The 26,613-nt window shown below is 54.3% G+C and overlaps 8 protein-coding genes across 8 annotated transcripts; 4 read left to right on the plus strand and 4 right to left on the minus strand.

Moving 5' to 3' along the window:
- Nucleotides 1-977: 977 nt before the first annotated feature.
- ISF_04974 (G-patch domain-containing protein) lies at nucleotides 978-3,377 on the plus strand (the record flags this gene model as incomplete). Its single annotated transcript, XM_018848579.1, has 1 exon — nucleotides 978-3,377. The coding sequence occupies one exon, from the start codon at nucleotides 978-980 to the stop codon at nucleotides 3,375-3,377; it is 2,400 nt and encodes a 799-aa protein (XP_018704305.1).
- A 1,358-nt stretch (nucleotides 3,378-4,735) lies between these two features.
- On the plus strand, nucleotides 4,736-8,583 carry ISF_04975 (SIT4 phosphatase-associated protein; the record flags this gene model as incomplete). The annotated part of the gene is made up of 3 exons (XM_018848580.1): nucleotides 4,736-6,748; nucleotides 6,802-7,446; nucleotides 7,837-8,583. The coding sequence occupies 3 exons, from the start codon at nucleotides 4,736-4,738 to the stop codon at nucleotides 8,581-8,583; spliced, it is 3,405 nt and encodes a 1,134-aa protein (XP_018704306.1).
- A 649-nt stretch (nucleotides 8,584-9,232) lies between these two features.
- Nucleotides 9,233-12,088, minus strand: ISF_04976 (oligopeptide transporter; the record flags this gene model as incomplete). The annotated part of the gene is made up of 3 exons (XM_018848581.1): nucleotides 9,233-9,436; nucleotides 9,492-11,801; nucleotides 11,966-12,088. The coding sequence occupies 3 exons, from the start codon at nucleotides 12,086-12,088 to the stop codon at nucleotides 9,233-9,235; spliced, it is 2,637 nt and encodes an 878-aa protein (XP_018704307.1).
- A 3,147-nt stretch (nucleotides 12,089-15,235) lies between these two features.
- On the minus strand, nucleotides 15,236-16,313 carry ISF_04977 (acyl-protein thioesterase 1; the record flags this gene model as incomplete). The annotated part of the gene is made up of 4 exons (XM_018848582.1): nucleotides 15,236-15,320; nucleotides 15,405-15,817; nucleotides 15,884-15,919; nucleotides 15,978-16,313. The coding sequence occupies 4 exons, from the start codon at nucleotides 16,311-16,313 to the stop codon at nucleotides 15,236-15,238; spliced, it is 870 nt and encodes a 289-aa protein (XP_018704308.1).
- Nucleotides 16,314-16,694: 381 nt separating this feature from the next.
- ISF_04978 (hypothetical protein) lies at nucleotides 16,695-18,146 on the minus strand (the record flags this gene model as incomplete). The annotated part of the gene is made up of 3 exons (XM_018848583.1): nucleotides 16,695-17,647; nucleotides 17,698-18,009; nucleotides 18,068-18,146. 3 exons carry the CDS (start codon nucleotides 18,144-18,146, stop codon nucleotides 16,695-16,697), a joined length of 1,344 nt encoding a protein of 447 aa, XP_018704309.1.
- Nucleotides 18,147-18,960: 814 nt separating this feature from the next.
- On the plus strand, nucleotides 18,961-20,378 carry ISF_04979 (hypothetical protein; the record flags this gene model as incomplete). The annotated part of the gene is made up of 4 exons (XM_018848584.1): nucleotides 18,961-19,077; nucleotides 19,145-19,390; nucleotides 19,447-19,514; nucleotides 19,985-20,378. 4 exons carry the CDS (start codon nucleotides 18,961-18,963, stop codon nucleotides 20,376-20,378), a joined length of 825 nt encoding a protein of 274 aa, XP_018704310.1.
- A 375-nt stretch (nucleotides 20,379-20,753) lies between these two features.
- ISF_04980 (Tyrosine protein phosphatase, dual specificity, 12) lies at nucleotides 20,754-21,848 on the minus strand (the record flags this gene model as incomplete). The annotated part of the gene is made up of 2 exons (XM_018848585.1): nucleotides 20,754-21,747; nucleotides 21,802-21,848. 2 exons carry the CDS (start codon nucleotides 21,846-21,848, stop codon nucleotides 20,754-20,756), a joined length of 1,041 nt encoding a protein of 346 aa, XP_018704311.1.
- A 602-nt stretch (nucleotides 21,849-22,450) lies between these two features.
- On the plus strand, nucleotides 22,451-26,524 carry ISF_04981 (phosphoribosylformylglycinamidine synthase; the record flags this gene model as incomplete). Its single annotated transcript, XM_018848586.1, has 1 exon — nucleotides 22,451-26,524. One exon carries the CDS (start codon nucleotides 22,451-22,453, stop codon nucleotides 26,522-26,524), a length of 4,074 nt encoding a protein of 1,357 aa, XP_018704312.1.
- Nucleotides 26,525-26,613: the final 89 nt, after the last annotated feature.

Below are 26,613 nucleotides of genomic sequence, written 5' to 3' on the forward strand. Positions count from 1 at the left end.
AAAATAAACGACAGGGAACGCTTCCGCAAACCAAAGATTTGCGCAGTCTCAAGACACGTTGCAACGAAAACTAAGGAGAATGTAAGGGAATAGACAAATTAAAGCCTGATTAAGTTTGCGCTTGCGTAGTGAGGGAGATGTAAGCGGAATGCGAGGGTAAATGACCAAATGGGACAACAAGCGCCGTCACCTGATTGACCATTGTCGCGTATAACTGGGTTACCTAATACGTATGTACGTACATAGAGGTATGTAGGTTCTTCTTGGTGCACAGCAGCTATCATGCCCGCCAGCATATTATGAGGTCATGGCATAAATAGAGGTGTAATGCAGCATCTTCTAAATTTTAATTTTTCTTTGTACATTTTTATCATTTATTTTTCGATTTTACAGTAATTTAGCAGTACCCGACTGTCACCAGGCGTCGATGCCCAACACAGATTCTGCCAAAAAGGCACCAGAGCAGTTGTTTACAGGTGGCGTTGGGTACCTGGCTAAGGATTACCGGGGTAACGGGTGCAAGAAGAGCCCCTCATGCACCTCGACTCCTAGCAACCAGAGTGGAATCGATACGAGTAAAGTATTTGAGTGATATGGCCAATATCATCGAATTATAGCCAAGCTTGTTGAAACAAGAATCTTATGAAATCCGTGCTTGAAATCTGCCGTGTTTAGGTTGTCCTCATGGCGGTGTACAGTTGTACCTGTTGCCTCCTCGGCCCCTCTGCTAGTGCCCTTTGTAGTTGTCATTCAGGGCGGGGTGAGAAAAAGCTCAAGGCCGAAAGGGTCGCGCGACACCAAAGAGTCACGTGCTGATAAGAGAGCTGCCTAAAATTATCGTCAGCCTCAAGCTAGCCATCAGTCTGTCGCATTTGTCGCCTATCTGTCGCAATGTGTCCCAAAGCCTCATACTTTTGCTGATGGAGTGAGATCAAGCCATAACAAACTGAAACTTGGGTTTATGACCTGTCATAGCCATGGCGAACTCTTCAAGGTCATATTTTGACCCCTCTCGCATATCCAAAGCGGCCGCTCAACACTACTCCTCCTCTGATTCAGATTCAGATGATGAGCGCCTTCTACCCGGCGAAGAACATGACGACTTTGGTGATTTCAATCCACGAAAGAGACGGCGTCTTGGAGGCAACAACAAGGAGCGCGCCGCGCTTGGTATTTTCGGCTCCGACAGTGACGATGGCGGCCCATCATCAAAATGGAAGCGGAAGACACTGCGCAATAAGGCTGTGAGCTTTGTCACAACGGCGACGGATAAGCCCGACGCCGGGAAGAGCAACGACGACGACTACTTCGAGGACGCTCGACCAGTTTTGGGAAACGCGGTAGAAGTCGACGACGACGACGACGACGACGAAAGCGACGATGAGGCATCGGCTGGAGTCGGCTTAGGATTTGCCCAGCAGCGGCTATCGAACATGGCTCGTGAAGGCATTCAGAATGGAGAAGAAGAAGAGGAAGAAGAAGAAGAGGAAGAAGAAGAAAAAGCCGACCGGCCGAGTTTCGTGACGAGTTTTCGAGGTGGCGGCGTGTTGGGAGTTGGGTTTGTTCCGTCCTCCGCCGCCGAACCTGTTTTAAAAGAACCACAAGCCAAAGCCAGCCCGACGCCACCACCAAATAAACCACAACCAAGCGCTTTCGGTCCAAAGGCTAAAGGGAAAGTTAATGCTAAATCATTTGGTGCGCGGATGATGGCCAAAATGGGATACATCGAGGGCAAGGGTCTTGGCAAAGAAGGACAAGGTCGAAATGTCATCATAGAAGCGAATCTTCGACCACAGGGCGTTGGACTGGGAGCTGTACAAGAGAAATCGGTGCAAGAAAAACGGGAAGAAAAGCGGCAGGCGGAAATGCGAGGAGAGATGATCGTTGACTCAGATGAGGAAAAGAAAAAACGGAAATCCCGGGCCAAGGCGCGGAGAAAAGGTCTTACAACAGCAACCAGCAGTGGCGGAAGCACACCCAGGCGCCAAAAGACGAAATATCTCACTGCTGAGCAAATTCGTTCAGCAGCCCCGGGCATGCATATCCCTGAAGCTTTCGCACCGATCCTCGACATGACCGGCCCTGGAAGCCGGATGTTAACATCGACGAGCGGAATAATGACACCGACCTCTGGAGTAGCCGAGTCTAAAGAGGTAATCGAATCCAGAAAGCTGGTGAAACGAGCCCAGGCAGATTTGACGGCCTTTACCGAAGAGTGGAGAAGCCTTGAGGAGCGCAAGAAATGGATTGATCTGGAACTTGCCGAGAGGGAAAGGGAAGTTGAGGAGCTCCGTGTTGATTTCGCACGATTAAAAGCGTTTTCGACATTGGTAATTGGCCGAATTACAACAGCAACGACGTTTGAGGAAGTAATGGCAGCTCTCGACGAGGTGGAAGATCTTGGCTCCGCTGTGCCTGAAGTGGCGGATATTGTTGTTGCCGCCATACATCCCTTCTTCAAAAACTGGGATCCTTTGACTGAGCCTGGGAAGTTTACAACGGAGCTTAAAAGACTGAGAGGCATCGTCATGGGAGCCACTCAGCGAAATGTTGCCGTAAGCAGAAATGGCGAGACGTTTCACGACGGCCAAGGCGTGTATCGGAAACATAAGAAAGCAACGACAGCTTACGAGACGCTCATGTACAAAAGCTGGCTGCCACAGGTGCTCGCTGCCGTTCGCAGCTGGGACGCCTTCACCCCCGGCCCGCTGCTAGAAGTTATGGAGAGCTGGGACGAGCTTCTCCCGCCCTTTGTGCGCGCGCAAGCCGTCGATGGCATTGCGCGCAAGCTCGACACGACGCTGTCGGATTGGAACCCACGCATGAAGAAGCAGAGCCACCACCTGCCGCACATGTGGCTTTTCCCGTGGCTGCCGCACCTGCCGGCCTACCACCTGGACCCGCGCGGTACCGGCCTGGTGTCGGACGTGCGGCGCAAGTTCCGGCACCTCATCGACGCGTGGGACTACGCCCACGGGGTCGTGCCCGGGCTGACGCAGTGGGAGGCGGTGCTCGGGGCCCAGTGGCAGCCTCTCCTCGTCGCCCACGTGCTGCCCGCGATGGGCAAGCACCTCCAGCGCCACTTTCGCGTCGATCCTGCCGACCAGGCGCCCTACTTGCCCGCGTTGTCCGGCGCGCTCCGCTGGCGTCAGGTGCTGGGCGACAGCATCCTCGCCGAGGTGCTGGCCCAACACGTCTTTCCCATGTGGCATCGCAAGCTTCAGGAGTGGTTGGCTCTCGAAGAAGTCAACCTCTGCGAGGTTGCGGATTGGTATGCCTGGTGGCGCGATGTGGTGCTTAAGGACCTCGCGGCTTCGTCGAAGAACGTAGGCACGGAGCTGGATTACGGCCTGCGTATCATGAACATGGTATGCTAAGAGGCACACGCTTTGTATATAGATAATTCAAAAAATTGATAGAGAGGTATCTAGATAGCGAGTTTTGTTCTAAGTCCTTTTTTTTTAATACCAGCACTGTCAATCTGTACAGCCTTGGCATCAGACTTGTCGTTGATGAGGGCGTGAGGCTGAAGTTGTGTCACAGCTGGTGCTTGGGTGGAGAGTGGGGCGACTGTTGGTGTTTCAAAGTAGGCGTGGAGATGGCTCTCGTAGATGAGAGTACCGTTAGACTACATGGGGAATTGAATGATCATGTACGCCAAGGCCGGCAGATATAGTTAGAGCGGCAGAATTCGAATAGATGTCGTACAAGACTCCGAGAGGCAAACACAAGGTGATAGCTGCCAGCGGAAGTGACGGTGTTGTCGTGTGGCGGGGACAAGCGTGTGCGTTGCCACGTGCAAGAAGAGGAGCTAGAGCTACCAGAGCCGATTGGTGCCTAACTTAAATGGGCGCAAGAAGATGTAAAGATAACCGTGGCGGGAATGGAAACATCTGCATTAGTAAATAACAAATAAAGGTGGATGCTAATAATAAACTGAAGAGGGCAACGCAAGTAAGGGAGTACGACGGTTTAGCTGCACAGGCCCAGTGAGCTTTGTTGGCTGATGAGTCCAGTGCCTGGGTTTTTAGCGCATGGTCCACTATAAGCCCCATTCGATGGGCGCCAACGTGCCCTGAAAACCCTGAAGGATGGGGCTTTTGCAGCGTCTGTCAGTAGTCTATTGTACCAGCTTTCTGCCAGCTTCGAACCAACTTCCATGCTGTTGTGCGGCACATTGCCCGCCCGCCCTGTCCTCTCTCTGCCGTCTCCACGAACCATGACCATTATATTTCCCTCCCTTTGCCATCTCTCACAAACCACAATCGCGAGCCGCATCGACGCACGCGACACCCATCTCGTCGCGCGCCGCAACCGCAATTCATTGCCCCTGCCCTGCATCCTATCCCGACGCCATCCAACCCTCTCCCGGAATGATCTAGACGGCCCTCCTGCTGTGCCTTGTCGCGAGCATATGTACTAATCTTGGGACTGACGCCAGCCGCACCCTTCCCCCCCTGCACTGACTGCACCCCTTTGGACCCAATACCGACCGCCGCGCCACCACCACCACCTCGTGTCGAGCCGAATGCCCGCCCACCAGACTGTGTCCTGCCGTTGCCCCTGATCTCGACGCCATCGCCTGTGCAAGCACCGCGGGCGCCAGACACCCGAAGCACCCGCCGGCCAGTAGCCCGACTCTGGTCCGCCTCCTCAGCTTCTGCTCCCGCCTTCCCCTCCTCGCCGGCGCTCGCTCCTGCTTGCCCCGGCGTCGCCCGCGCAGCGAACCATCACCATGTTTTGGAGGTTTGGCGGCTACGCCAACATCTCCACCATCGACACCATCCTTGACAAGACCGACTTTACCCTCGAGGAGCTTCTCGACGAGTCCGACCTCATCCAAGAACTCAAGCAGCACAACTCCAAGCTCATTGAGTATCTCCGCGAAGATGCCATCCTCAAGCGCCTGCTCGAATACGTCGTCGCCCCCAAGCTCGCTACCTTCGAGACCTCCCAAGACAACCAGGATGATTTGCGCGGAAGGAATCGCCTGATGACCTTTTCTCGTCCTCGGGCATCCTCCCGCAACACCGACTCGGCCGGAGCTGACGATCCCGCACAAGAGAAGCGGCGCAACCACTACGCGCTGGTCGCCGCCGAGGTTTTAAGCTCCGACACCTGGTCCATCTACGAGTCCCTCACAGACAACAAGCAGCTCATCAAGGCATTTTGGGAATTCTTGTCCCGCCCCGCTCCTCTCGACCCGCTGCAGGCCAGCTACTTTACCAAGGTTAACGAGTCGCTCTTCGAGAAGAAAACAGAGGAGATGATCGAGCTGCTGCGAAGCCTTCCGAACGCCATCCCTGACATGCTGCGACATGTTGAGTGCCCCATGATTATGGACCTGCTTCTCAAGATTATTGCCATGGACCGTACCGAAGGCGGCCACGGCATTGTTGAGTGGCTCTACTCAAAAGACATCATCTCGACGCTTCTCTCCTTCATCAGCCCCGAGCACTCCTGGGTCGTTCAAACCGCTGCTGGTGACTTCATCAAAGCGATCATCACCATATCTGCCAATGCTTCACAAAATGAACAACAATGCATCGGGCCGAACGAGCTCACCCGCCAACTAGTCTCTAAAGAGTGCGTCGATCAACTTGTTGGATACATGCTTCACGGTGGAAACCCCCTTACCGTTGGCGTTGGCATCATCATTGAAGTCATTCGCAAAAACAACTCTGACTACGATCCTGACGTGCTTGCCGAAGCCGAAAATGAACCTTCCAGCCGCGATCCCATCTATCTTGGAACTCTCCTCCGCCTATTCGCAGACAACGTGCCCAATTTCATGAGCCTGATAATGGAAGGCCCTGCACAGGCCAAAGGTCTCGCGTCAACATTTGGCGAAAAACTGGAGCCGCTGGGATTTGACCGCTTCAAGACTTGCGAACTTATGGCAGAGCTTCTGCACTGCAGCAACATGGGCCTTCTCAACGAAAGCGGGTCGGAGCAACTCATTGCTGCGCGCGATTCAGAGCGCCAGCGCATGAGAGAAGCCGGGCTGCTATTCCCTGCACGCGATGACGATACTGCTAGCGACAATTTGACAATGCGGCAGGGAATGCCTACTGAAGGCAGACGTCTTGAAGTCACGAACCCTAATGAGGACGGCTTCGAAGAAGTAGATGCTGCGACGGAAGAAGCCCAAAAGCAAGAAAAATCAAGCATTGCAGCGCTGAAAGATAACGATGACTTTGTTGATGAACCCCTTACATCCCCGAAGTTGGATTCCACAAGGGCTACTGAGCAGCAGTACGAGAACCCCGAGCTCGTTGTTGCACCTCTGTCGCCCATCAAGGCGCCCTCTGCCGAGTTTGATGATAGACCAGAGGCCCCATCCGGAACGTCCGATCTCGAAGTTCCAACAGTCTCGGAAAGCTCCGTCGCAGAACAGGAGGCTAAGCTAGAAAGCCCTGCAACAGCTGTTGATAGCATTACGAGAGACACCAGTAAATTGGATGTCGCCTCTCCCAGCGACACGCTTTCACTGGCTCGAGAACTCTCACCACACCCCGAAGATACCCCTGCGCCACTGTTCTCTGCACCACCTGCCCCTGAACCGCCCGCTGAAGGTGAAAGACCTGCGTGGGATGATATGCAGCAGGACACCGAACCATCTGAAATTATCATTGCCCATGTTCCCGAGGTACCTGCTGCCCCAGAACTAGATATGCCGGGCGAGCCTGTTGTGGGAGACTACTTGAAGCAGCAGTTTGTTGAGCACCGCGTTGTTCCCACTATTTTGGTAAGCTGGTTCCCTGCCATTATCATTGTCTTGCCAGTGCTGACACAATACAGTCGTTTTTCTTTAAATACCCATGGAACAATTTTCTGCATAATGTTGTCTACGATGTGGTTCAGCAAGTATTTAATGGCCCTATGGATCGAGGCTACAACCCAACTTTGGCTGTATCTCTCTTCGAGGCCGCAGACGTTACGACTGCCATCATCGAGGGCCAGCAAGCCAGCGATAAATCTCAGGCCAAGACCAAGACCCGCATGGGCTACATGGGCCATCTCACATTAATTGCTGAGGAAGTTGTCAAGTTTACCGAAAGACATCCACCCGAGCTGCTGTCTGAGACTGTCCTGGACAGGGTGATGAGTGCAGGCTGGATCAATTACGTCGAGGGTGCACTCGCAGAAACCCGTGAGCGGGACAATGCTATTCTCGGCGGCGTGAGGCCCGAGGTTGCACTTGGCCAGCGCCACAGTCTCGGCCCCGGCGGTATCGGTGGCCTCACTGGCTTGAGTAACACACCAGCAGGCGCCACCGCACTGGCAGAAGCCGGCTTGAATGGCGGCATGGAACTCAGTGACAACACTGGCGGCGGCATGGGACAGTTTGCAATCAGCGGAGGCGCCATGATATCCGGATTTGGGAGCAGCAGTGACGAAGATGACGACGATGGGGAGGGCGAAGATGAAGACATCAACACAGAGGTAAGTCACGAACCGACTCGAGACAGAGACAACGCAGTTCTGGAAGCAGCGGGCGAGTCTAGCGGACCCAATATCTCCTACGAAGATGGGGTGCCCCATATACGGGGATATTTTGGCGATAGGCCCTTGAAGTTGGATGATGATGATGATGAAGAGATGGAACTATGAGCCAATAGTCATGCATGTGAAAAGGGTCTAAGTCGGACAAACCACGACCTTTGCACCTCTGGACAAGTTGTCGAGATGGAACATGTGCAAGGCCACATTTGTACGAATACGGATAGAATACGGGGGAAACTCAATACCGCAGCTTGAACGGATCTGTGTTGCCTTGTCCGCCTAGTCAAGACTTTGCCTTGGTGCTGGCTGCTAACGATATTGTTCATTTAGTTTCGCTCCTTCGCTGAGCATGGTGGCTCTCTTGACCCACCATCAATACCGCCGCCTCCGCCTCCTCCTCCACTGAATATTCCGCCGTCGCGGGCGCGGCTTCAGCTCGCGGCGAGGCTGGCTATGCACCAAAAAAGCAGAGAGGACAACGCGGCCTTCAGCGGCTCCTTCAATGGCTTTGACGACGAGGACGAGGACGATGACGATGATGACGACAATGATGCACGTAACGCGACGGATCCCTTTGCGGATGTCGACGATGATGACCTGGACGACGACCTAGACGACGATGAGCCCCATCACGGCGGCCGTGGCGCGTGGTGGCGCGACGTTGTAAGCAAGGCCCCTGGTGCCGGCGCTGTTGACCAAGACGACTCAGACGACGAGGAGTTTGGTGACTTTGCCATGGCCGAGGACGAAAGAGGTGGCGGTAGCAGCGGCGCTCGCGACGAGGAGACGACGCCTGAAAGAGTGCTCCTAAAGCCGCTGGCCGTGAACCCCGTCAAAGAGGCGGCCCGCGGTCTCAGCGGTCTCTGGCCCTTTGGCTCTCGGGCGGAAACGACAGCGGCATCGGGCAAGACGGACGACGCTGAGGCCGATGAGGACGAGGGCGAAGTCATTGTTCCCCCAGCGACCGGCGGCGATGCGAAAGCGAGCCGCAGCACGGGTCCAGTCGAAGCGAAGGAGGGCATTCGCCGCACAAACATCGAAGAAGTGGACGACGATGAAGTGATCAATTTCAAGTAGGGATTGACATGACTAAGTGAATGCATCATTTTGAATGGGCGGTTGGCAATTATACCAGGACCTTTTTCGTTTCTTGTTGTGTTTTTTATTACGCTTGGACTGAGAGAGTAAGTAGCATCTGAATGTAAGTATATTTGCGTGTGGAAGTATTGTGTTGGTGGGCTCTGTCGCGTTCGTGGATGGGTTTTCAGTTCTGTGGACGCTGTATCGTGTACTCTTAGAAGTGGCATAAACGGTTCTCTTTAATTTATATTCGATATCCTTGTTAACGCGGGCGTAGACCTTGTTGGGCAGTCAAATTCTACGCGCAGTGCGAATCAAGTCATTTCAACGTCTTTGCTCGTCTGTTGATGCCATATATACATACAAACGGTCCCAGTAAGCAAGAAGAAAGGGGCCACGTAAAACAGATAACATAAAAAGACAGATTTACAGTTCCAAATGACGTTTCCAAAACATGAATCCTAACTCCCAATGCGTAATAATCGATATAAAGCCCGAGTCAGGAACAACCAAATCAGAAGCACTTCCCAGAGTGCTTTTCCCAGCGCAACAGCCAAGGTAGAAGACAAAACTCCGGTAATGTATATAAAAACAAAATCGTATCCATGAGAGCAAAGACAGAAGGGGTGCGCTCTTGTATCGTAGATCAGTTAAACTCGCCTATGCGGGGGCCAAAATATTCGCCGTCGCCGAGGTTCTTATAGTTGCACGAGTTGTCCTCGCAGCCCTGCTCTGAGATTAGGTTTCCCCACCACTTAAACTCGACCTCGGTGTACTGCAGGCTGAAGAAGATGATGATGCCCGCGATGGCGATGCCGCAGGACCAGGCCGCGGAAAGCACAAAATTGTACTAGGCACAGTTAGAAGGGTGCTCAAATGAAGGACAGATGGAAGCAAAAACGTACCTTGGACCACAGACCGACGTAGCGAGTCTTGAGGTAAATCCACGAGAAATAGGCAATGGGCACCGAGGGCCAAATGTAAGACATGTTGTAAGGAGCCCAGACGATGCCGCCGTACATGATGGCGACGGGGTGGATCTGGCGTGTCCAGGCCCAGTGAGGGAACTTCTTGTTGAGTAGCCAAAAGACAACGACGATGACGACCCCGAGGGGGAAGCCGACAAGCATCTCGCTGTACTGGCCCTGGTGACCAAAGATCTTCTTTGGCCCAACAGTACCCCAGAGGACCGAGGCAGTGAAGAAGGTGTTGACGCCGGGGCAAGTGAGCTTGTAGCGCGCGTCCTCGGTGCAGACGGCGCGGATGTTGAGCATCTGGAAGTTGAGGACGCCAATGCAGACGAGGGTGCTGACGAGTGTGGCAATCATCTGGGCGGCAAAAGTCTGCCGTGGCGGAATTTTGACGTAGTGCGCAAGCTTGAGGTCGTTGGAGAACCAGACGGCGTGGGCGCAGGTGACATACCCAAAGGACTTGAAGTAGTTCATGGCCAGCGCATTCCCGTCGACCCACGAGCCTCCGATGAACTCGGCTAGGACGTTCAGCGTTACCTCAATACCCGTCATGGCCTTAATAATGCCGACCGGGATAACGAACACAACGCAGAGCGCGAGGCCGTAAAAGACGACACCAGGGGATGTGTGTGTGTCCCAGCCGGCGATGCCGGCGATACCAAGGGCGATGGCGCACGCCAGGCATAGCATATACCACCACTCGGGCACCTCCTTATACGACTTCATCAGGCGATTATGCACGTCAAGGATGTGGTTGTCCTCGAGTGGCGTCTTCTTGCGGAAGCTGTTGAACAAGGCCTTGAATCCCATGAAGATCTCGTTGCGGTGGTACAGGATGGCGTACGTTAGCGTCGATGTGTAGATGCCGAAAAAGAACATGTAGATGACGACGTTACCGGCGCCGAGGAACGGTGGCGAGTAGGCGGCGTACTTGGCGGGGTCGAGATGGCCACGGTCGTTGATGGCGCGCGAAATGTTGTACAGCTTGGCTGTGTTGTCGTAGACTCGATTTGTATTGATGGGCAGGTAGCCAGTGTTGTAGACATTCTTATACCAGAAAGCCAAGACAATCCACATAGAGACGAATGCGCCGATAAAACGGTTGAGAGTGCTGAAGAAGGGCACCATCAGAGGGTCGGCCGAATCCCACAGCAAAACGTTCCAATCCCAGGTAGGGAAAGGGTTGAGACCCAGGCCGTTGTTGATGCCAGTGATGACGTTGAGATCGCGGTGATGCGGCAGGATCCAGCTGATCCAGTTGAACTTGGAAAGCGAAGTAAAGATATAGTTCGGAAACCAGAACCAAATGAACATGGCGCCAAACATCAGATAGAAGAAATTGGCGCGCGAGATGCGCCATATCTTGCCAAAAGGTCCCATGACGGGCGGGTTGCCTGGCGTATGGAAGGCTGTGTTGAGGGCGATGGTAACGAGCGATGCGGGCCAGACACAGTACGAGGGGTAAACCAAGAAGCGTCGGCAAATTCCAGCCATTCCATAGCCGATAAAGTTAGTAGCGAGCGCAATGAGAATCTGGTAGGCGAAATGAGCGGCATAGGGCTGGTTGAAATATTGCGGCAGATATTGCACCCAGATAATATAGTTGGTATAGGGCGTATTGTAGGCGACGTTAGCCATGATGGTAATAAGCATGTGCTCTTTGCGAGTAAAGGGGCCGGGATTTAAGCTGTGTTGAATACCCCAGAGGGTGAAGCCTGCGTCGGGAAGCCATCTCTCGGCGGCCTTGCCGACCGGATAAGCCAGGAGCTGAGCGACATTGGCCATGACACGGATGGCGGGTTGGCGAATATCGAAGAGTTGATTAACGAAAGCGAGCAGGGCGCTGAAGAATAATCCGATAGCCCAACTTCGGATGGTGGATGAGGGCGTCGTGGGGTCGTCCTTGTTGCTGACGACAGCACGGACTTCGGCGTATGGGCTATTGGAGGTGACGAGGGCGGCCTCGAGTCTCATCTCAGAGATGAGGTGCTGATGTAGCTCGGGATGCTTGAAGACGTCTTCATTATCGAGGAAGGCGCTAATCTTCTGGACAACGGCCGTGGGAAAATTGGGATCGCGAGAATGAATGCGGTAGATGCGGACCATAATGTCGCGGACCTGTTCGAGTGTGTAGCGAGAGGCGAGTTCCTTGGCCTCGAGCAGGTCATCTTCGGTGACGTTGAGATCGGTTCGGACATGGCGAGACAAATCTTGTTCGTCGTCTTCTTCATACGAGAAGGGCTCCTGTTGCGGCGCGGAGGCACGAGCGGTCAGCGATTTTACTGCTTACTTTTTTCCCTCCCTACCCTCTCCTCTTGTATGAGAGATGGTCTGCGCAGAGTCGTATCTCAGGACGACGATTGATCGGGAGCCGCGGGAAAATGTGCGTGTTGCCGAGAGCGACTTACGACATTAGAGCCTGCTTCTGATTTTTCGGGATCGAGTTCGTCGATGCGCTGGGTCGGGACGTAGGCGTCGTGGTCGCCGTCCGACTCGGGGACGGCGACTGGCTTCTCTGAGTGGCCACGCATTGTCGCCGGAAGAGTCGTCGGCGGTCGAATGATGGGGCGAGCCAGGCGGTCGTGGGAAGGCCTTCAGACGGGCATGTATGCCAGCGACGGCTCAGAGTCGGGCTGCGAAAGGGCGCAGGAGAAATGCAAGGCGAGAGAATGGATAGGGAGATGATGGTTTTAACGAGATAGATTTGGATGGAATTGATCGGGAGGACTGGGGGGAGGGGGGGGACGGACTGGGTCCAGAAGGAGACGAGAAGGGTAGGGCCAATAACGGGGGTCGTTGAGGGGGGGGCGCAGGTTTGGGGGCTTTTAGGCGGTCCTGTGGTGCTGGGGAAGTGCGTGGGCTGAGTGGTTTTACTGGATTTTCACCAGCTCATGGCTGCGATGGAAGGCTGCAACAAAGCAAGGCAGCCTCCCGTGGAAAGGCAAGTGGCGAGAGGCAACGGGTCGGGACTGAACAGTGGCTTGCAGGAGAGGGACGGGCGGACGGGCGCTCCAGGGCCCCGAGGGACGATGCTAAGGCTTACAGCGGTTGAGTTGGTGAGGCGAGTGCTAGAAAACAGCAGTAGCCAGCAGCAACCGGCAGCGAACAAGCGTCCAAGATGTCTTTTTTAGCGGACAATTTACTAGACAGCCACTGCAAACTTGTCTGCGCCAATGCCCAGTGGATCCCGCCTCGGCAGCTGGTGGCCGAGAGCGCCCCACTTGGCCCAGTCTGAAGGAAGCCCATCTGCCATTATCCGTTCCCCGACACAAAAAGTCCCCAGTGCCCATCAACAAGGCATGGCAGGCTGGCTGGGCTTGGGCTTGGCGAGATCATCTGGCATCATGACCAGCAGAATTCCACTATGAATGACTAAAATGCAGATTCGAGTCTGAATTCTGCCTGCACAGCGGCCAATGCAAGACATGGAAGCGAGGTGCTACGGCGGTGCGCGAGTCACCCAGATAAGTCGTCTGCCTCCGCGCAACGGAGTTGGATCCAGGCGGCAGATGTGTTTTGGCATTATTCGCACAGGGTATCCGTACCAAGATATGGTATCTGTGCCTATGATCTTCGTCAGGATTTCCCTAGTATTGACATGTTTCCAGTGTGCCGGGTGCCTACTTGCAATCGAGACTCCGATTTATTACTGATAGCAACGAAGCCGCTAGCCCGGGCGGAGGCACCCATCGTCGTCAGCGTCCCAAATATTACGAAGTACTGACTGTGCAAGTCCGTGTGGCATCTGAGGGTTCTGTAATAATTCGCAAATCACTTCTTCTATATTTTTACACGACATCTTTATTGGCTATTCCTTCGCCAACCATCACCGCAGCTCCTCCTCAACTCCCTCCTTGCGTTGAAACCGAGCTGAACGACGTCGGCCGCCTGACTAAGACCAGTCCAGTACCTCCTGGGCGGATCCCTTGCACTGGTGCAACGATGCCGTTCCCTCCGTTGCGCCATCTAAGATCAAGATGTGGAAGAAGAATCAAACTCCAACAAGCTCTGGCTAGTTGTCTTTGGTCGGCACAAAGTTGCCATGCGCCCGCTTACACTCGCCAGTTTAAGGCTCCGTCCCCCCACTAGTCGTCGGCTCCCGATGCAGCATCTAAACAATAGTTAGCCATCACCGTATAAACTTATCAGTATCGAGAAAACCCGCCGAGAAAAGGCAACAGAAACCACCACTCACATGTCGCGCATCATCACACCGCAGTTGTCAGGTTTGATCTTTGTCGGCTCTCCGGCACGCCTCTGCCCAAACTCACTGACACGCATAACTAGGCATGCCTCCCCCAACCCACAAGCATCTGACTCTCTAGCCGTTTCTCCCTCTACCAAAATAAATGAAGGTGCCCTATGAATCGTGTGCTGGCATCGGGATTTTTTTCGCCTATCATACAAGGCAACACACAAGGAAGAGGAGGGGGATGGCGATCCCGGATTTCACGGCACGGCAACCAAGCAGCCAAGGCAGGGGCTCGTTCCACCTCTGTGCCGGCAGGATGAGCATGGCTTGTCATTTTCTTCGCGGTCTTCTTTTTCCCGCTCTTGTGACAACTGACAAGCCGCATCTTTCTCCAGATGGGGTGCGCTAACTGAATCATAAATGCATATTGCTGTGCTATCATAGGGTTGCTCCGTCCGCCTAGGACCGGGTAGCGACGACGAGCCTCCGCTGGACTGTACCAGCGGCAACTACTTGCCGATGCCCGCTCTCAGGGCTGAAAAATGCGTGATAGGGAAAAGCAAAAAGAGAGAATTGCGGGTGCTAAAGACCGAGGGACTTTTTGGGTTGTGACGGCCGACATTCCCGGTGGCTCATCAAGTTACACATCCTAATGTGAACGGACAGATAGAACTCTCCAGCAGGTTCATACCATTGACAACTCACCGTCGTCCAGCTCGGCCAGCCACGGCAACCCAAAGCCACATCCTCCGATACTCGTCTGCAGGCCGCTCGCGTGCACTTATTAATTACACCCGCCAACGTAGAGGTAGCATTGCAGCCCCAGAGCCCCGTCAACTCACTCTGCAGAACTTGCACTGCCCGAAACTTCACCTCGATCCGTTCAACCGAACTTCTGTCAGCCGTCTTCTCAAAGATGGGTGTTTTGACATGTCGTGACATTTTTCCATGAAACGGCATCCCTCTTCCCGCCCATCATCCATCCCCTAGCCTGCCCAACTGCGAAACACGCTCTCTTCAAGTCTTTCCTACCCCGTGCGCGGAAGGCCCACCATCCTCACACCTCTGTCGCATCTCTGTCAAGTACGCAAGCCGTTCCCTAACGGAACTGACCAATCGCCCTTGTGATAAAACGAGTATATTCAAAGTGCATCATTAGAGCGTAGGATGGACGGCGAGGACACAGAGTAGATTTTTCCGGCCTCGTGTCTTGGCCAAGATCGTCCTCACAGTCGGCCTTTTGAGCAGGCTGGTGGTGTATGATTTCTCCTCCCAAACGTGCGTATTTAGCACCGGATTCATCTTTGGCGGCAAAACAATGGGATAGGCGGCAAGGCGCTCGCATGCGCTTTTCTTCGTCCGCACGCACTCACAGCTACAGCATGCAATTGAAATCACGAAGCCTTTTAAAGTCTACCTCCATCTACCTCAAAGTCACCGCGCTGTCTTCCATGCCCTCCATCATAGATACTTCCTACCTACCAAATCACTTGTCCTGTGGAGGCAGACGAGTCTGCAAGAACGCCTCGACGTCGCTGAGCTCCTCGATGCAGGCCGAATGCTGCATGCCCCTACGTGTGTTGCAATTCCGTTAGTCTTCTCGTTTTCCCCGTTGCCATTCCTGGTCCGATTGAAGAACAAAAAAGTCCACTTACGGATACGTCTTGAACGAGATCTTGTAGCCTAGCTCCGTGAGCTTCCTCTCCGAGGCCTGCGCCAACGGGTACAGCACCAGAGGATCGCGGTCTCCGTGGCCCATGAACACTGGCGTGTCGCGGTTTAGGCTGTCGGCCGGCACGCGGTCCTTGAAGATGCGGTTGAGCAGCAGCCACGAGGAGAGGCCGACGATGCCGCCGAGCTTAATCGGCGCGGGCGCCGTCAGCCCGGCGTAGATGCTCATCGCGCCGCCCTGCGAGAACCCGCCGACGACGATGCGCTCCGACGGGATCCCCGCAGCCACCTCGTCGCGCACCAGCGAGTAGATGTACTGGCGGGACAGCTCGATGCCCTGCTCGTCCTCGTCGGGCGTAGCGCCGCCAGCGAGGTGTGAGAGGGCGTCGATGGATTTCTGTGGTTGCGCGCGCGCGTTAGAAAACTGACCCGTCCATCCTCCTTCGTCCGCAGGTCAACTCACAATGTCGAACCACCCAGACATTTGGAACCCTCCGTTCTGTTATACCGTGTTAATTCCTGAGCTGCAATACGCAGGCGTTGGGCTAGGACCGTACCATTGTGATGGGAATCGCCGGCGCGTGCGGCAGGATGAACTTGACGTGGTTCAAGTTGTTCCGGCCCTGCCAGTGCTGCACCGCGTCGGCCCATCCGTGGCCCGAGTCGCCCAGGCCGTGGATGAAGATGACGGTCGCCGTGTGCCTGCCCGACGGCGTAAAGACCATGGGCGCGGTACGGCGGATCGACGACATGGCGACGGCGGGAGAGGGAGGTGCAAACGGGGTTGCTGCGGATGAGATGATGCGAGCCGGGGGGTTGCCGAAGAGGAACAGCGCGACGATGCATGCGACGAGGGGGACGAAGAGGGCGCTGATGCAGGACCACCTGGGCATGAAAATGCAGACGGGGCGTATGGGAGAGGGGTTCTTGTCCGAGGTTGAGTTGAAGAAAGCCGTGAGATTGCACTACTACTGTGGTGTTGGATGCCCCACCTCCTTGGTTGATGATCGCTACCCGCGCCCCAACGTCGCTCATGTCTAACGTACGACTGCAAGGAGACAAGAAATAAAGACTATATCCTCGATTTCTGAGAGTAGTATCGTCCACTAATGGGGCAAATGCTAGTGCGAAACACGTTTGCATCTCGGAGCCGGAACCAGACAAACACTACATGCAATTCGTATATTTGACCCGTACATGAAAGAGATCCCATCCAGTCCTTAATCCAACGCCAGCATTGTTACGCCAAACAGTAAAAACACCAAACCATGCTTTTATCTAATCGACAGATCCTTGGCTTCCTCGCCCTCTCCATCCTCCTCTTCTTCGTCGCCGGCTCCTTCACCCTCCTCGTCATCCTCGCCGGCATCGTCATCATCGTCATCGTCCTCCTCACTAGACTCTCCCGATCCATCGCTCCCATCATCACTGCCGGGGTTGTAGTCCTCCTCATCCTCGTCGTCGTCATCCAGGTCCTCGCCCAGCGCGGCCCTCTCAAGCTCCGTCATGCCGTCTCCCTCCGCCTCTGCCTCACCGTTGGCGCCCTTCTTGGCCTTGTTCTCCGCCAGCTGCAGCTTGCCCTTGCGCTGCTCGGCCATGCTGCGGTCCTGCAGGCCGTTGCGCTTGACGTAGTCGTCGATGCCGCCGTAGTCCTGTTGGTCCACCATACCGAACTCATACTCCTCGTTGCCGTCCGCCCCATCTACCTCGCCCCCTTCCTCGGGAAATACCTCGACGACAATGTTGAACGTGATTTGGAGGATGTTGGTGTAGCTCACAGCGGCGATGCGCTTGAGCGGGATGAAGATGAGTGGTTTCTTGAAGCCCCACAGGATGCCGTTCTCCAGGAAGAACAGGTAGCCATCCTTGGAGCCGCGGAACCCGCTTACATGCACCGCCTTTTCGTTGGGCCGGTGCGGTTGCCGGACCATGCTGTGGAACTTGTTGGGGTCCGACGCGACGATGGTGACGTCGCTGCCGGCGGCGCGCAGGCGTCGGCTGAGTGCCCAGTGGAACAGGGCCTTGTACGTGTCCGAGACGGCCGCGGCCGAGCCAGCCTCGCTGCCCGCTACCGTGCCCTCCTTGGGCGCCGTGGCGGGGACTGTGAAGACGAGCGGTTCGATGGTCGCCGGTCCGGACTTGGGGGGTATCGTCGAGCCGCGCGGGAACAGGATGTAGTTGTGTTGTACCTGCGCCTTTTCGGGGACAGGGAGATAAAAGGCAAATTCTTTGAAGATAGTTAGAAAGGGGGGTAAGAATGGAAAAGGGGGAACCAACCAATGTCGGTCCAGGCATAGGTCATGCCCTGGATAGGGACTGCTGTTCCTGGCGCGCGGGCGTATAGGTAATTTTGTGTGAAGCATAGCTCAAACTTTTTCCTCTGCGGCACTGAGACTGATATCTCTTTTACCTGCAGAAGGATAGGGTCGTCGGCCGGATTCCCAGCTGCGGAGGAGCCATTCGTGACCCCATTGGTGCTGCCGCCAGCCTGAACCTTTCGTCTCTTCGCCTCAGGCTCTCCATTATCCGAAAGTTTGGCGTGGACGTGCGACGCAATCTCATTGAACAAGGCGACCTTTCCAGGTGTTTCTGGACGAAAAGTTAACAAATCAGCGAGGGCCACCCGCGCAATTGGCAGCTTGCTCACCTGCGCATCTCTTTATGCCATCGAGAATATCCTGACGGGGCTTGAATATGGCGTTGAGGCGTTCCCAGTCCAGTTCCATTGTTATTTTCTCGCGAATGTATCGTGCTAGAAGCGATCGCGACAATGTTGCAGAAATAGAGAGGATGGTGGACAAAGAGCAAAACGCAATTGCCTACTCCAACAAGCCTGGACCTATTTTTTGGTGTTGGCAACGCGACGTCAGTGAGAAGGGCCATTGGCGGCTATCCTCCCCCTTGCCAGCCAATAGTGCAGCCCGAGTGAGCTCCGCCCGTGTGCAAGGTGTCGCGCAAGCCCCGCTGAAGCACAAGTTTAATCCGCAACCAAACCATCGTATCGTAGTGGATGTATTCTGGCCGCCCGGGCACAAAGCGCAATCGGGCAGGGCCTAGAATCCGAGACACAGAAGTCTCGTTCAATATCATAAATAAGGCCAAGTGATATCTTATTCTAGTTGTATTTTGTTATTCTCAATCGAAAAGTTCCTTCACGTGTGGTGACGATAGAAACAGGTCCAGTTTTGCATGAACCCTTTCTGTCCTGAAAGCCCTGAGCCCCGTATTGAAGATGATGATATTATACGTCATTGAAGCCTTCATAAAAAATATCGAATGACCACAGCTTCAAATGCCATGATAGACAAAAATGCTGCGGTCCATTTATTTTAAACCCTCTAATCAAACGCTATGATAAGCGACTCAAGGCCGTCTCGTAGGGTAGTTGGGCACTCGATGACGGATTATTAGTCATCTGTATTGCTCACGATCGCGGGGCATTGGGCCGACTTTCAACATTACAACAACTTTACGAAAAGGTCTGCGAAAATCCTGTACCATATGTATCGGTGACAAAGGAGTAAATTCTTCAACATTACCATGTCAGCCCCATTTCCCAACGTATACAACCATCGCAAGGTTGCAGAGGCATCCGCAAAATCATGCGACATCTGTTACAAGACGAGTACGTCTGTGCTCATTACGCCCGATAGCAAAGTAAGGAGAGCGGGAAAATAGAGAATAACATTAAAATGCGAAGGCATGTATAGTAATAATATCCCAGGACTTTTTCTACGTCTGCGCGGTGCACTTGAAAGATCGCTACTTTTGCACGCCAAAGATTGATGAAGAGGCCGTCAAAGCCAAAAGGGAGCGAGAGCTGGAGGCCGAGAAGGAGAAATTAAAGAAGGAGTACGAGGAAAAGCAACGAAAGAAGGAAGAGAAGGAAGAGAAAGACAAAAAGGACAAGGATAAGGATAACAAAAATAAGCCAGACAAGACAGACAAGGATGATGATGCGGATAAAAAGGTACGACCTAGTCTACTACGTGATGTTTTTACATGGGCTAACCAATTTTTATACAGAAATCAACGGACGAAGATGAGGGCGAAACACCCAAAGAAGAAGAGGCTCGGACCTTCGAGTTGAAGCCGTGAGTTCTACCTACTGTGCGGCGTGGAAATCATGGCCTAACCATGTCACGATAGTGCATTCTACCAGCAGCGTCTACAAAGAAAACGACAAGCGGGGGCTGCGAAAAGAGACCGGGAAAGGGTTGCGCAGCCGGGATATTTTCCCTCTGTACCAACAGCACCGCCGTCGAAGTAGGCTGATGCTACAAATTAGATACGTGCTCGTGTCGGGGGGTTGTGGTGTTCGGCGCAAAAGTAAGAGCAATGTGTATATAGGTAACAAACGCCACGGGGAGCTGCCTCCTACTATCAACCTTTAAGATAAAGTAATCCGCTGGGCAGGCGAGCTGGCAACTGGCACACCAAAAGCTGGCAACTAGCACACCAGAAGCTGGCAGCTGGCACACAACTATTGAAAATATATTAATCCACTGCTCTGCTAACAAGTGTCTTTGGTAGGCTAACAACAGCAACAGCAACACCAGCACAGGGCCGCCGCCACCGACGACAACGGCAACAACAACGACGACGACGACGACGACGACGACGACGACGACGACGACGAAACGACGATGAAGATGGTGGCAGTGCCGACCGTCGTCATCTTTCTTACAAGCGTGTTCGCGGCGACGGCACTCACGGAGGGTACGGCTCTGGTGGCCCGTGGCCTGTCCCGCGCCACTTTCGAATGCAATTGCGCGCCGCTGCAGCTGCAAAGCGTCTCCTGTATCTGCACGCCCGCCGCCGCCTTGTCCAGTAAAAAAAGGCAGCCAAGAGAGAAGGTGGAATACGAGGCCAAAATGGTGATGGAGCTGCAGCTTCTTGCCCCGCGGATCACAAAACTTGTGCCCACATCAAGATACCTACTCAAGCACTATATTTAGAAACTGCCTCGAGGACGAGAGGACGACATGAAATAACATGAGGCGAATAGAAAAATTAACTTTAATCAAAAAGTGCGATTATTATCAAAGAACCCCAAAGGAGGTGGGCAAACAGTAGTACCAAGATGCTTTCGGCTCGTGGCGAGGTACGGAGTGTAGGCCCAAAAAGTCGCCGGTATAAGACCCGACCACGTAGCCCTCACCCCGTCACTTTTGACAGGTGCCTCGGCGTTGGTCGTAAAAGACACACTTTTAGTCATAGGCCTGGGGTTTTGGTCAACTTTTATTATTTTCGAGGTCCGGAAACCTTCTCCATAGCGGGCTGTATTACTCGAATTCTAATAGCCTAGGAACAGGAGTTGAGGGGGCGTACGATTAGAGGTTCCCGCGGCCAGAACCAGGGGGAAGTCGAATACCCAAATTACCACCAGGACCAGACACAGCTACAGCAGCTTCGTCAACTCTAGCTCGCTGCAACGAGAATGCGGGCGTAAGCCAGGCACCGCATGTGCACTTGAACCCCTTCCAATCGTAGCGACCAACGGCGGCGCCGCAACGATCATTGGGGCAAGTCAATCGACCATTGAGAGTTCCTTGTTCTAATTCCGGGCGCATCCAGCTCAATGGTTCGATAAAAAAGTGCTGGCAGTTGGTTGAGCCGTCGCCAGGTCTGTGCTTGGCGATAAATTGTGAGGTCGCAAGTACACGGCGGCATTTCTTGCAGCGCAAGCTCGATCCGGACGTCTCAACCTTTCCGGTCTGTTCGTCCTCGAATCGGAGTCGGGAGGGAGCCTGTCCCACAGCCAGACTTTCGCTGACTTCTCGCTGATACGCCCAGCGCTGATATATTGGTTGTTCTTCCACGTCTTCCGGGCACCCCATTGTCCACCACATGCGCAGTTGCTCCATGAAGCCATCATTAGGCTCTGCCATGGGTCGTGTTTGTCGTACAAGGGTAAGAGCTGCGTTGACCGCTTCCTTGGCCGTCTCTGTCCGTGCTTGGGGAGAACCCGATACAGCGGAGGGATCGAACTTGTTGGGATACTTCCACAACATGAAGGCTATAATGCAAGAGACTGAACGAGATTTCCCCGCAGCGCAGTGGACAAAAACAGCACCTGGTTGGCCGGTTTGACTGACGCTGGTGAGGCCGCCCTCAATGAACTTGACGGCTTTCGGAAACTCGATTAGAATGTCGGTCTCTTCGACGTCGTCAATATCGATACTGAGGTGCTGATATTGCTTTCCATATTCGGTCCATGGCTCATTCTTGAAGTTTTTGAGAGAACCGGGAGGGAATCCATACAAGGATAGTACGTGCGTGATGCCCTTTTCCGACAGCTGATCGGAGCGCTGGAGCGCCCAGAGGCTGGTGATGTGTGTTATTATGTGTGAGCGTATGAAGTTGCGAGATTTGACTTACCCTCCTACGTAGAGGTTGTCTGGGATATTGAGTGGGCTGTACGCCATGGTGAATGCCGACGTCGAGTTTGCCGAGGAGTGCTATATGATAACGTAGAAACGGGAGGCTGACACTCGCAAGGACTGTGCTAAAATGAGAAATAAAACGACAAATCGCTATGTGCTTTTGTGTTCTGTTGATATATGCTATTGTAGTTGTCTGGGTCAGGTCCCGAGAGCCGAGGCCAGGCAAGAATTTCTACAGATGGAGCCGGAGGTGAAGGAAAGGTACCGGGTACTTGGCCGACTCCGCTAGACTGACTGCATTGCAAGTGAGAAACAACCCAATTTTAAATCGTGCCAAGTGAGGAAAACGAGGAATAACCTTTGAATCGATCATTTTAAATTTTCGATGCGTGAGCAGTCTGTCGCGGGGTAATATATTGGTTGCATCTTTTTTCTGCCACCCCGCGATGCTGCAGTTGCCGTTATTGGGCAGGCGGCGAAATTTTTTTAAGGGCCCCTCATAGCATCTCAACAATATGGAGGGGCAGATGGAGATGACTCGTACCTCACATCACCCGCGTCCAGCGCAATATTCTTGCCATCTCAGATCTACATCCTTGAAATAGGTGTCGTGCTGGTAGCTTGGCATCTCTGCCGCTATAAATATGCATCACTCGTTTCTCGTTGGCAGTTCTTGCTTCACGGCCTCGGACCTGGAGGAGCTCCGGGCCCGTATTGGCACGGCCGCCGATGCTACCGTGAAGCAGCTGCAGGGCGATTGGTTTTACTATCTCGATCTCAAGAATGAATCTGAAGTCGTCTTCAACAAGATCAACGAGCTTCTGCAGGACTTTGGCAACCGACAGGCGCCGCTTGATGAGACCAGCGCCAATGTACTCACCCTGTACATTACCCCGCGATACATCTCGCCATGGAGCTCCAAGGCCACCAGCATCGCCCATGTCTGTGGTTTGCGCGAGGGAGTCAACCGCATTGAGCGCGGGAAGCGTATCATGATCGAATTCGACAAGCCCGCCACCGAGCAGCAGATTGCTGCCTTCCGCGACATCCTCCACGACCGAATGACCGAAATCTTCGACCGCACACAACCAGACCACGCGACAATGTTTGCCGAAGGCTTACCTTCCCCTCTCGTGGTTGTCGACATCTTTGCTGATGGCCAGGACCCCCTTGCCGTCCTCTCCGACTACAACAAGGCAAAGGGTCTCAGCCTCGACCAATCCGAGATGGACTACTTAGTTGGCGTCTTCAAGAAGCTCGGTCGCTCGCCCCACGACGTCGAGCTGTTCATGTTCGCGCAGGTCAACTCGGAGCATTGTCGCCACAAAGTTTTCAACTCATCCTGGAACATTGATGGTGTTGAGAAAGACAAGAGCTTGTTCCAGATGATCCGGGAGACTCACAAGAAGACTCCGGATTACACCATCTCGGCTTACAGCGACAATGCGGCCGTGTTGCAGGGCGAGGCGGCCAACTACTGGTCGCCCGACTACTCCACTGGCACTTGGAAGCTTACGCCCGAAATTGTTCATATTCTGGCCAAGGTCGAGACTCACAACCACCCGACCGCCATTTCACCCTTCCCCGGTGCTGCCACAGGCTCTGGTGGTGAGATTCGAGACGAGGGCGCTGTAGGCCGAGGCTCCGTGACCAAGGCCGGCCTTGCTGGTTTTTGGGTCTCGGATCTACTCATCCCCGACCACATTGCTCCTTGGGAAAAAGACATTGGCCGACCTGCTCACTACGCCAGCAGTCTCGATATTATGCTCGAAGCCCCCATTGGTAGCGCCCGCTTTAACAACGAGTTTGGTCGACCATGCCTTACTGGCGTCTTCCGTACTCTGCTCACTCCTTCCGATGCCACTGAAACTACAGATGCAAAGGACGTTTCCGAATGGCGTGGCTACCACAAGCCCATCATGATTGCCGGTGGCCTGGGTACTGTTCGGCCCGAACACGCTCTCAAAGAGGAGCGCTTTGTCCGCGATGGCGCCCATGTCATTGTCCTTGGCGGTCCTGCTATGCTGATTGGTCTTGGTGGTGGCGCCGCCTCGAGCAATGCTACGGGTGAAAGCAACGCCGACCTTGACTTTGACAGTGTCCAGCGTGGCAACCCCGAGATGGAGCGACGTGCCCAGATGGTAATCAACACCTGCTGCGCTCTCGGCAGTGAGAGCCCTATTGCTATGATTCATGACGTTGGCGCCGGCGGTCTTTCCAACGCTTTGCCAGAGCTTGTGCAGGATGCTGGCTTTGGTGGAAACTTTGAACTGCGTCAAGTTGAGAGTGCTGATCGCAGCATGAGCCCCCTTCAAATCTGGTGCAACGAGGCTCAGGAGCGTTACGTTCTTCTCATCAATGCCGACGATATGAATCGCTTCACCAGCATCTGCCAGAGAGAGCGATGCGGCTTCTCTGACGTTGGTACCGTTGTCTCCAAGGCTTCAAACGGCACAAGCAACCTTGTTCTTACCGACCGCGAGTCCAAGGAATATCCTCGCCCCATTGATCTGCCCATGGATGCTCTATTCCCCCCCAAGAGACAGCTGAAGCGAACTGTCACCTCCAAGAAGCCAACCCTTGCTCCCTTCAAAGCCCTTGCAAGCCTGGAGAAGGCTTACGGAACCGGTCTGTCAACTCAAGAGCTTTTGTCCAAGGCTGTGGAACGCGTTTTCCATCTTCCTGCTGTCGGCTCCAAGTCTTTCCTCATTACAATCGGCGACAGAACCCTTGGTGGCCTGTCCGCGAGAGACCAGATGGTTGGACCGTGGCAAGTTCCCGTTTCCAACGTCGCTGTCACTGCTACTTCTTTCCATATTGGCGGAAACCAAAAGACTGGCGAGGCCATGGCGATGGGCGAAAAGCCGACCATTGCTCTCATCGATCCGGCTGCTTCGGCCCGCATGGCGGTCGCCGAATCGTTGATGAACCTCGGTGCTTCGGATGTCATGGGCGACCTGCGTCGTGTCAAGCTCTCTGCAAACTGGATGGCTGCTGTCAGCCACCCAGGTGAAGGTGCTGCCCTCTACGAGGCTGTTCATGGTGCCATGGAAATTTGCACGGCGCTGAATATCAGTATTCCTGTTGGTAAGGACTCTACCTCGATGAAGACTGTCTGGAGAAACGGCGAAAATTCCAAGAGTGTAACTGCCCCCATCTCCGTCGCCATCTCGGCGTTCGCTGTTGTCGAGGACTACAAGAATACATGGACGCCTCAGCTCCGCCGCGTCGAGGATGTGGGGGAGACTCTTCTCATGTTTGTGGATCTCGCCGAAGGTCGCAAAGCTATGGGTGGCTCTGCCCTGGCCCAGTCTCTGGGTGCTATTGGTAATGAAGCGCCCGACATGAAGAACTTCGATATGATCACAGACTACTATGATGCCCTCGATCAACTTCATAAGAGCGGAGTTGTTCTCGCGTATCATGACCGATCTGACGGTGGTCTCATTACGGCCGTTGCCGAGATGATGTTTGCTGGTCGCTGCGGCGTGGATATTATGATGGATGGCATTTCCAAGACTGGTAGCCCGGCCGATATGATTGATGCTCTGTTCAATGAGGAACTCGGTGCCGTCTTCCAGATCCGCAAGTCTGATGAGACCAACTTCAAGCGTTGCTTCGCCACCTGTGGTCCTCCTCCCGGACTGATTCGCAAGTTTGGCGCTGTGAAGGCCAAGTCCAAGCAGAACCTGTCTATCCGCTACGGTGCTACTCCATTTGCCACGCTCGATCGTGCTGAGATGCAGAAGTGGTGGAGCAAGACTTCGTATGCTCTGCAGCGCCTACGCGATACCGCTGCTGGTGCTGACTCTGAGTTCTCTCTCATCGATGACAACGAAGACCCTGGTATTTCATACAAGCTCAGCTTCACCCCGTCCGAGAACATCATGCCTTTGACCAAATCGATCACTGGAATGTTCTCCAAGCCTCCCCGTGTTGCTATTCTTCGCGAGCAGGGTGTTAACGGCTACGCCGAATTGGCCTACTCCTTCCGTGCTGCGGGCTTTGAGGCGGTTGACCTTCACATGACAGATGTTCTCGGCGGCCGCGCCCTGGATGACTTTGTCGGTCTCGCCTGCCCCGGAGGCTTCTCCTACGGCGATGTTCTCGGCGCCGGCAATGGCTGGGCCCAGTCTATCCTAATGAACAAGACTGCTTGCGGCGAGTTTGCCAACTTCTTCAACCGCCCCGACACCTTTGCCCTCGGCATCTGCAACGGCTGCCAGATGCTCACACGCCTCAAATCTCTCATCCCTGGCACGGAGCACTGGCCCAACTTTGTCGACAACGCTTCGCAGCAGTTTGAGGGCCGCGTCAGCATGGTCCGCGTCGAGGTCGACGAGTCGAAGCCCTCCGTCTTCTTCCACGGCATGAGCGGCTCCGCGCTTCCGGTCGCCGTGGCCCACGGCGAGGGCCGCGCCCTGTTCGGCTCGCCCAACTCGTACCAGCACCTCGAGGGTGCTGGCATGATTCCCATGCGCTACGTTGACAACCGCCTCAACGTCACGGAGAAGTACCCGTTCAACCCGAACGGCAGCCCCGGCGGCATCGCCGGCGTGCAGAGCAGGGACGGACGCTTCGTGGCCATGATGCCGCACCCTGAGCGCACCATCATGGCCGGCATCGGCAGTTACATCCCCGACGGGGCTGCTGAGACCTGGGGCGAGTTTGGACCTTGGATTCGTCTCTTCCGCAGCGCCCGTAGATGGGTTGGCTGATTTCCGTTTCTTTTTTTTTTTTTCAGCATGTTGGTTTTTGCTTCTTTCGTGTGTTGACGTGTTGATATACAAAACGAAAACTCTTAAAA

This window comes from Cordyceps fumosorosea (genome assembly GCF_001636725.1).
Source record: "Cordyceps fumosorosea ARSEF 2679 chromosome Unknown scaffold_11, whole genome shotgun sequence".
Taxonomy (NCBI): Eukaryota; Fungi; Ascomycota; class Sordariomycetes; order Hypocreales; family Cordycipitaceae; genus Cordyceps; species Cordyceps fumosorosea.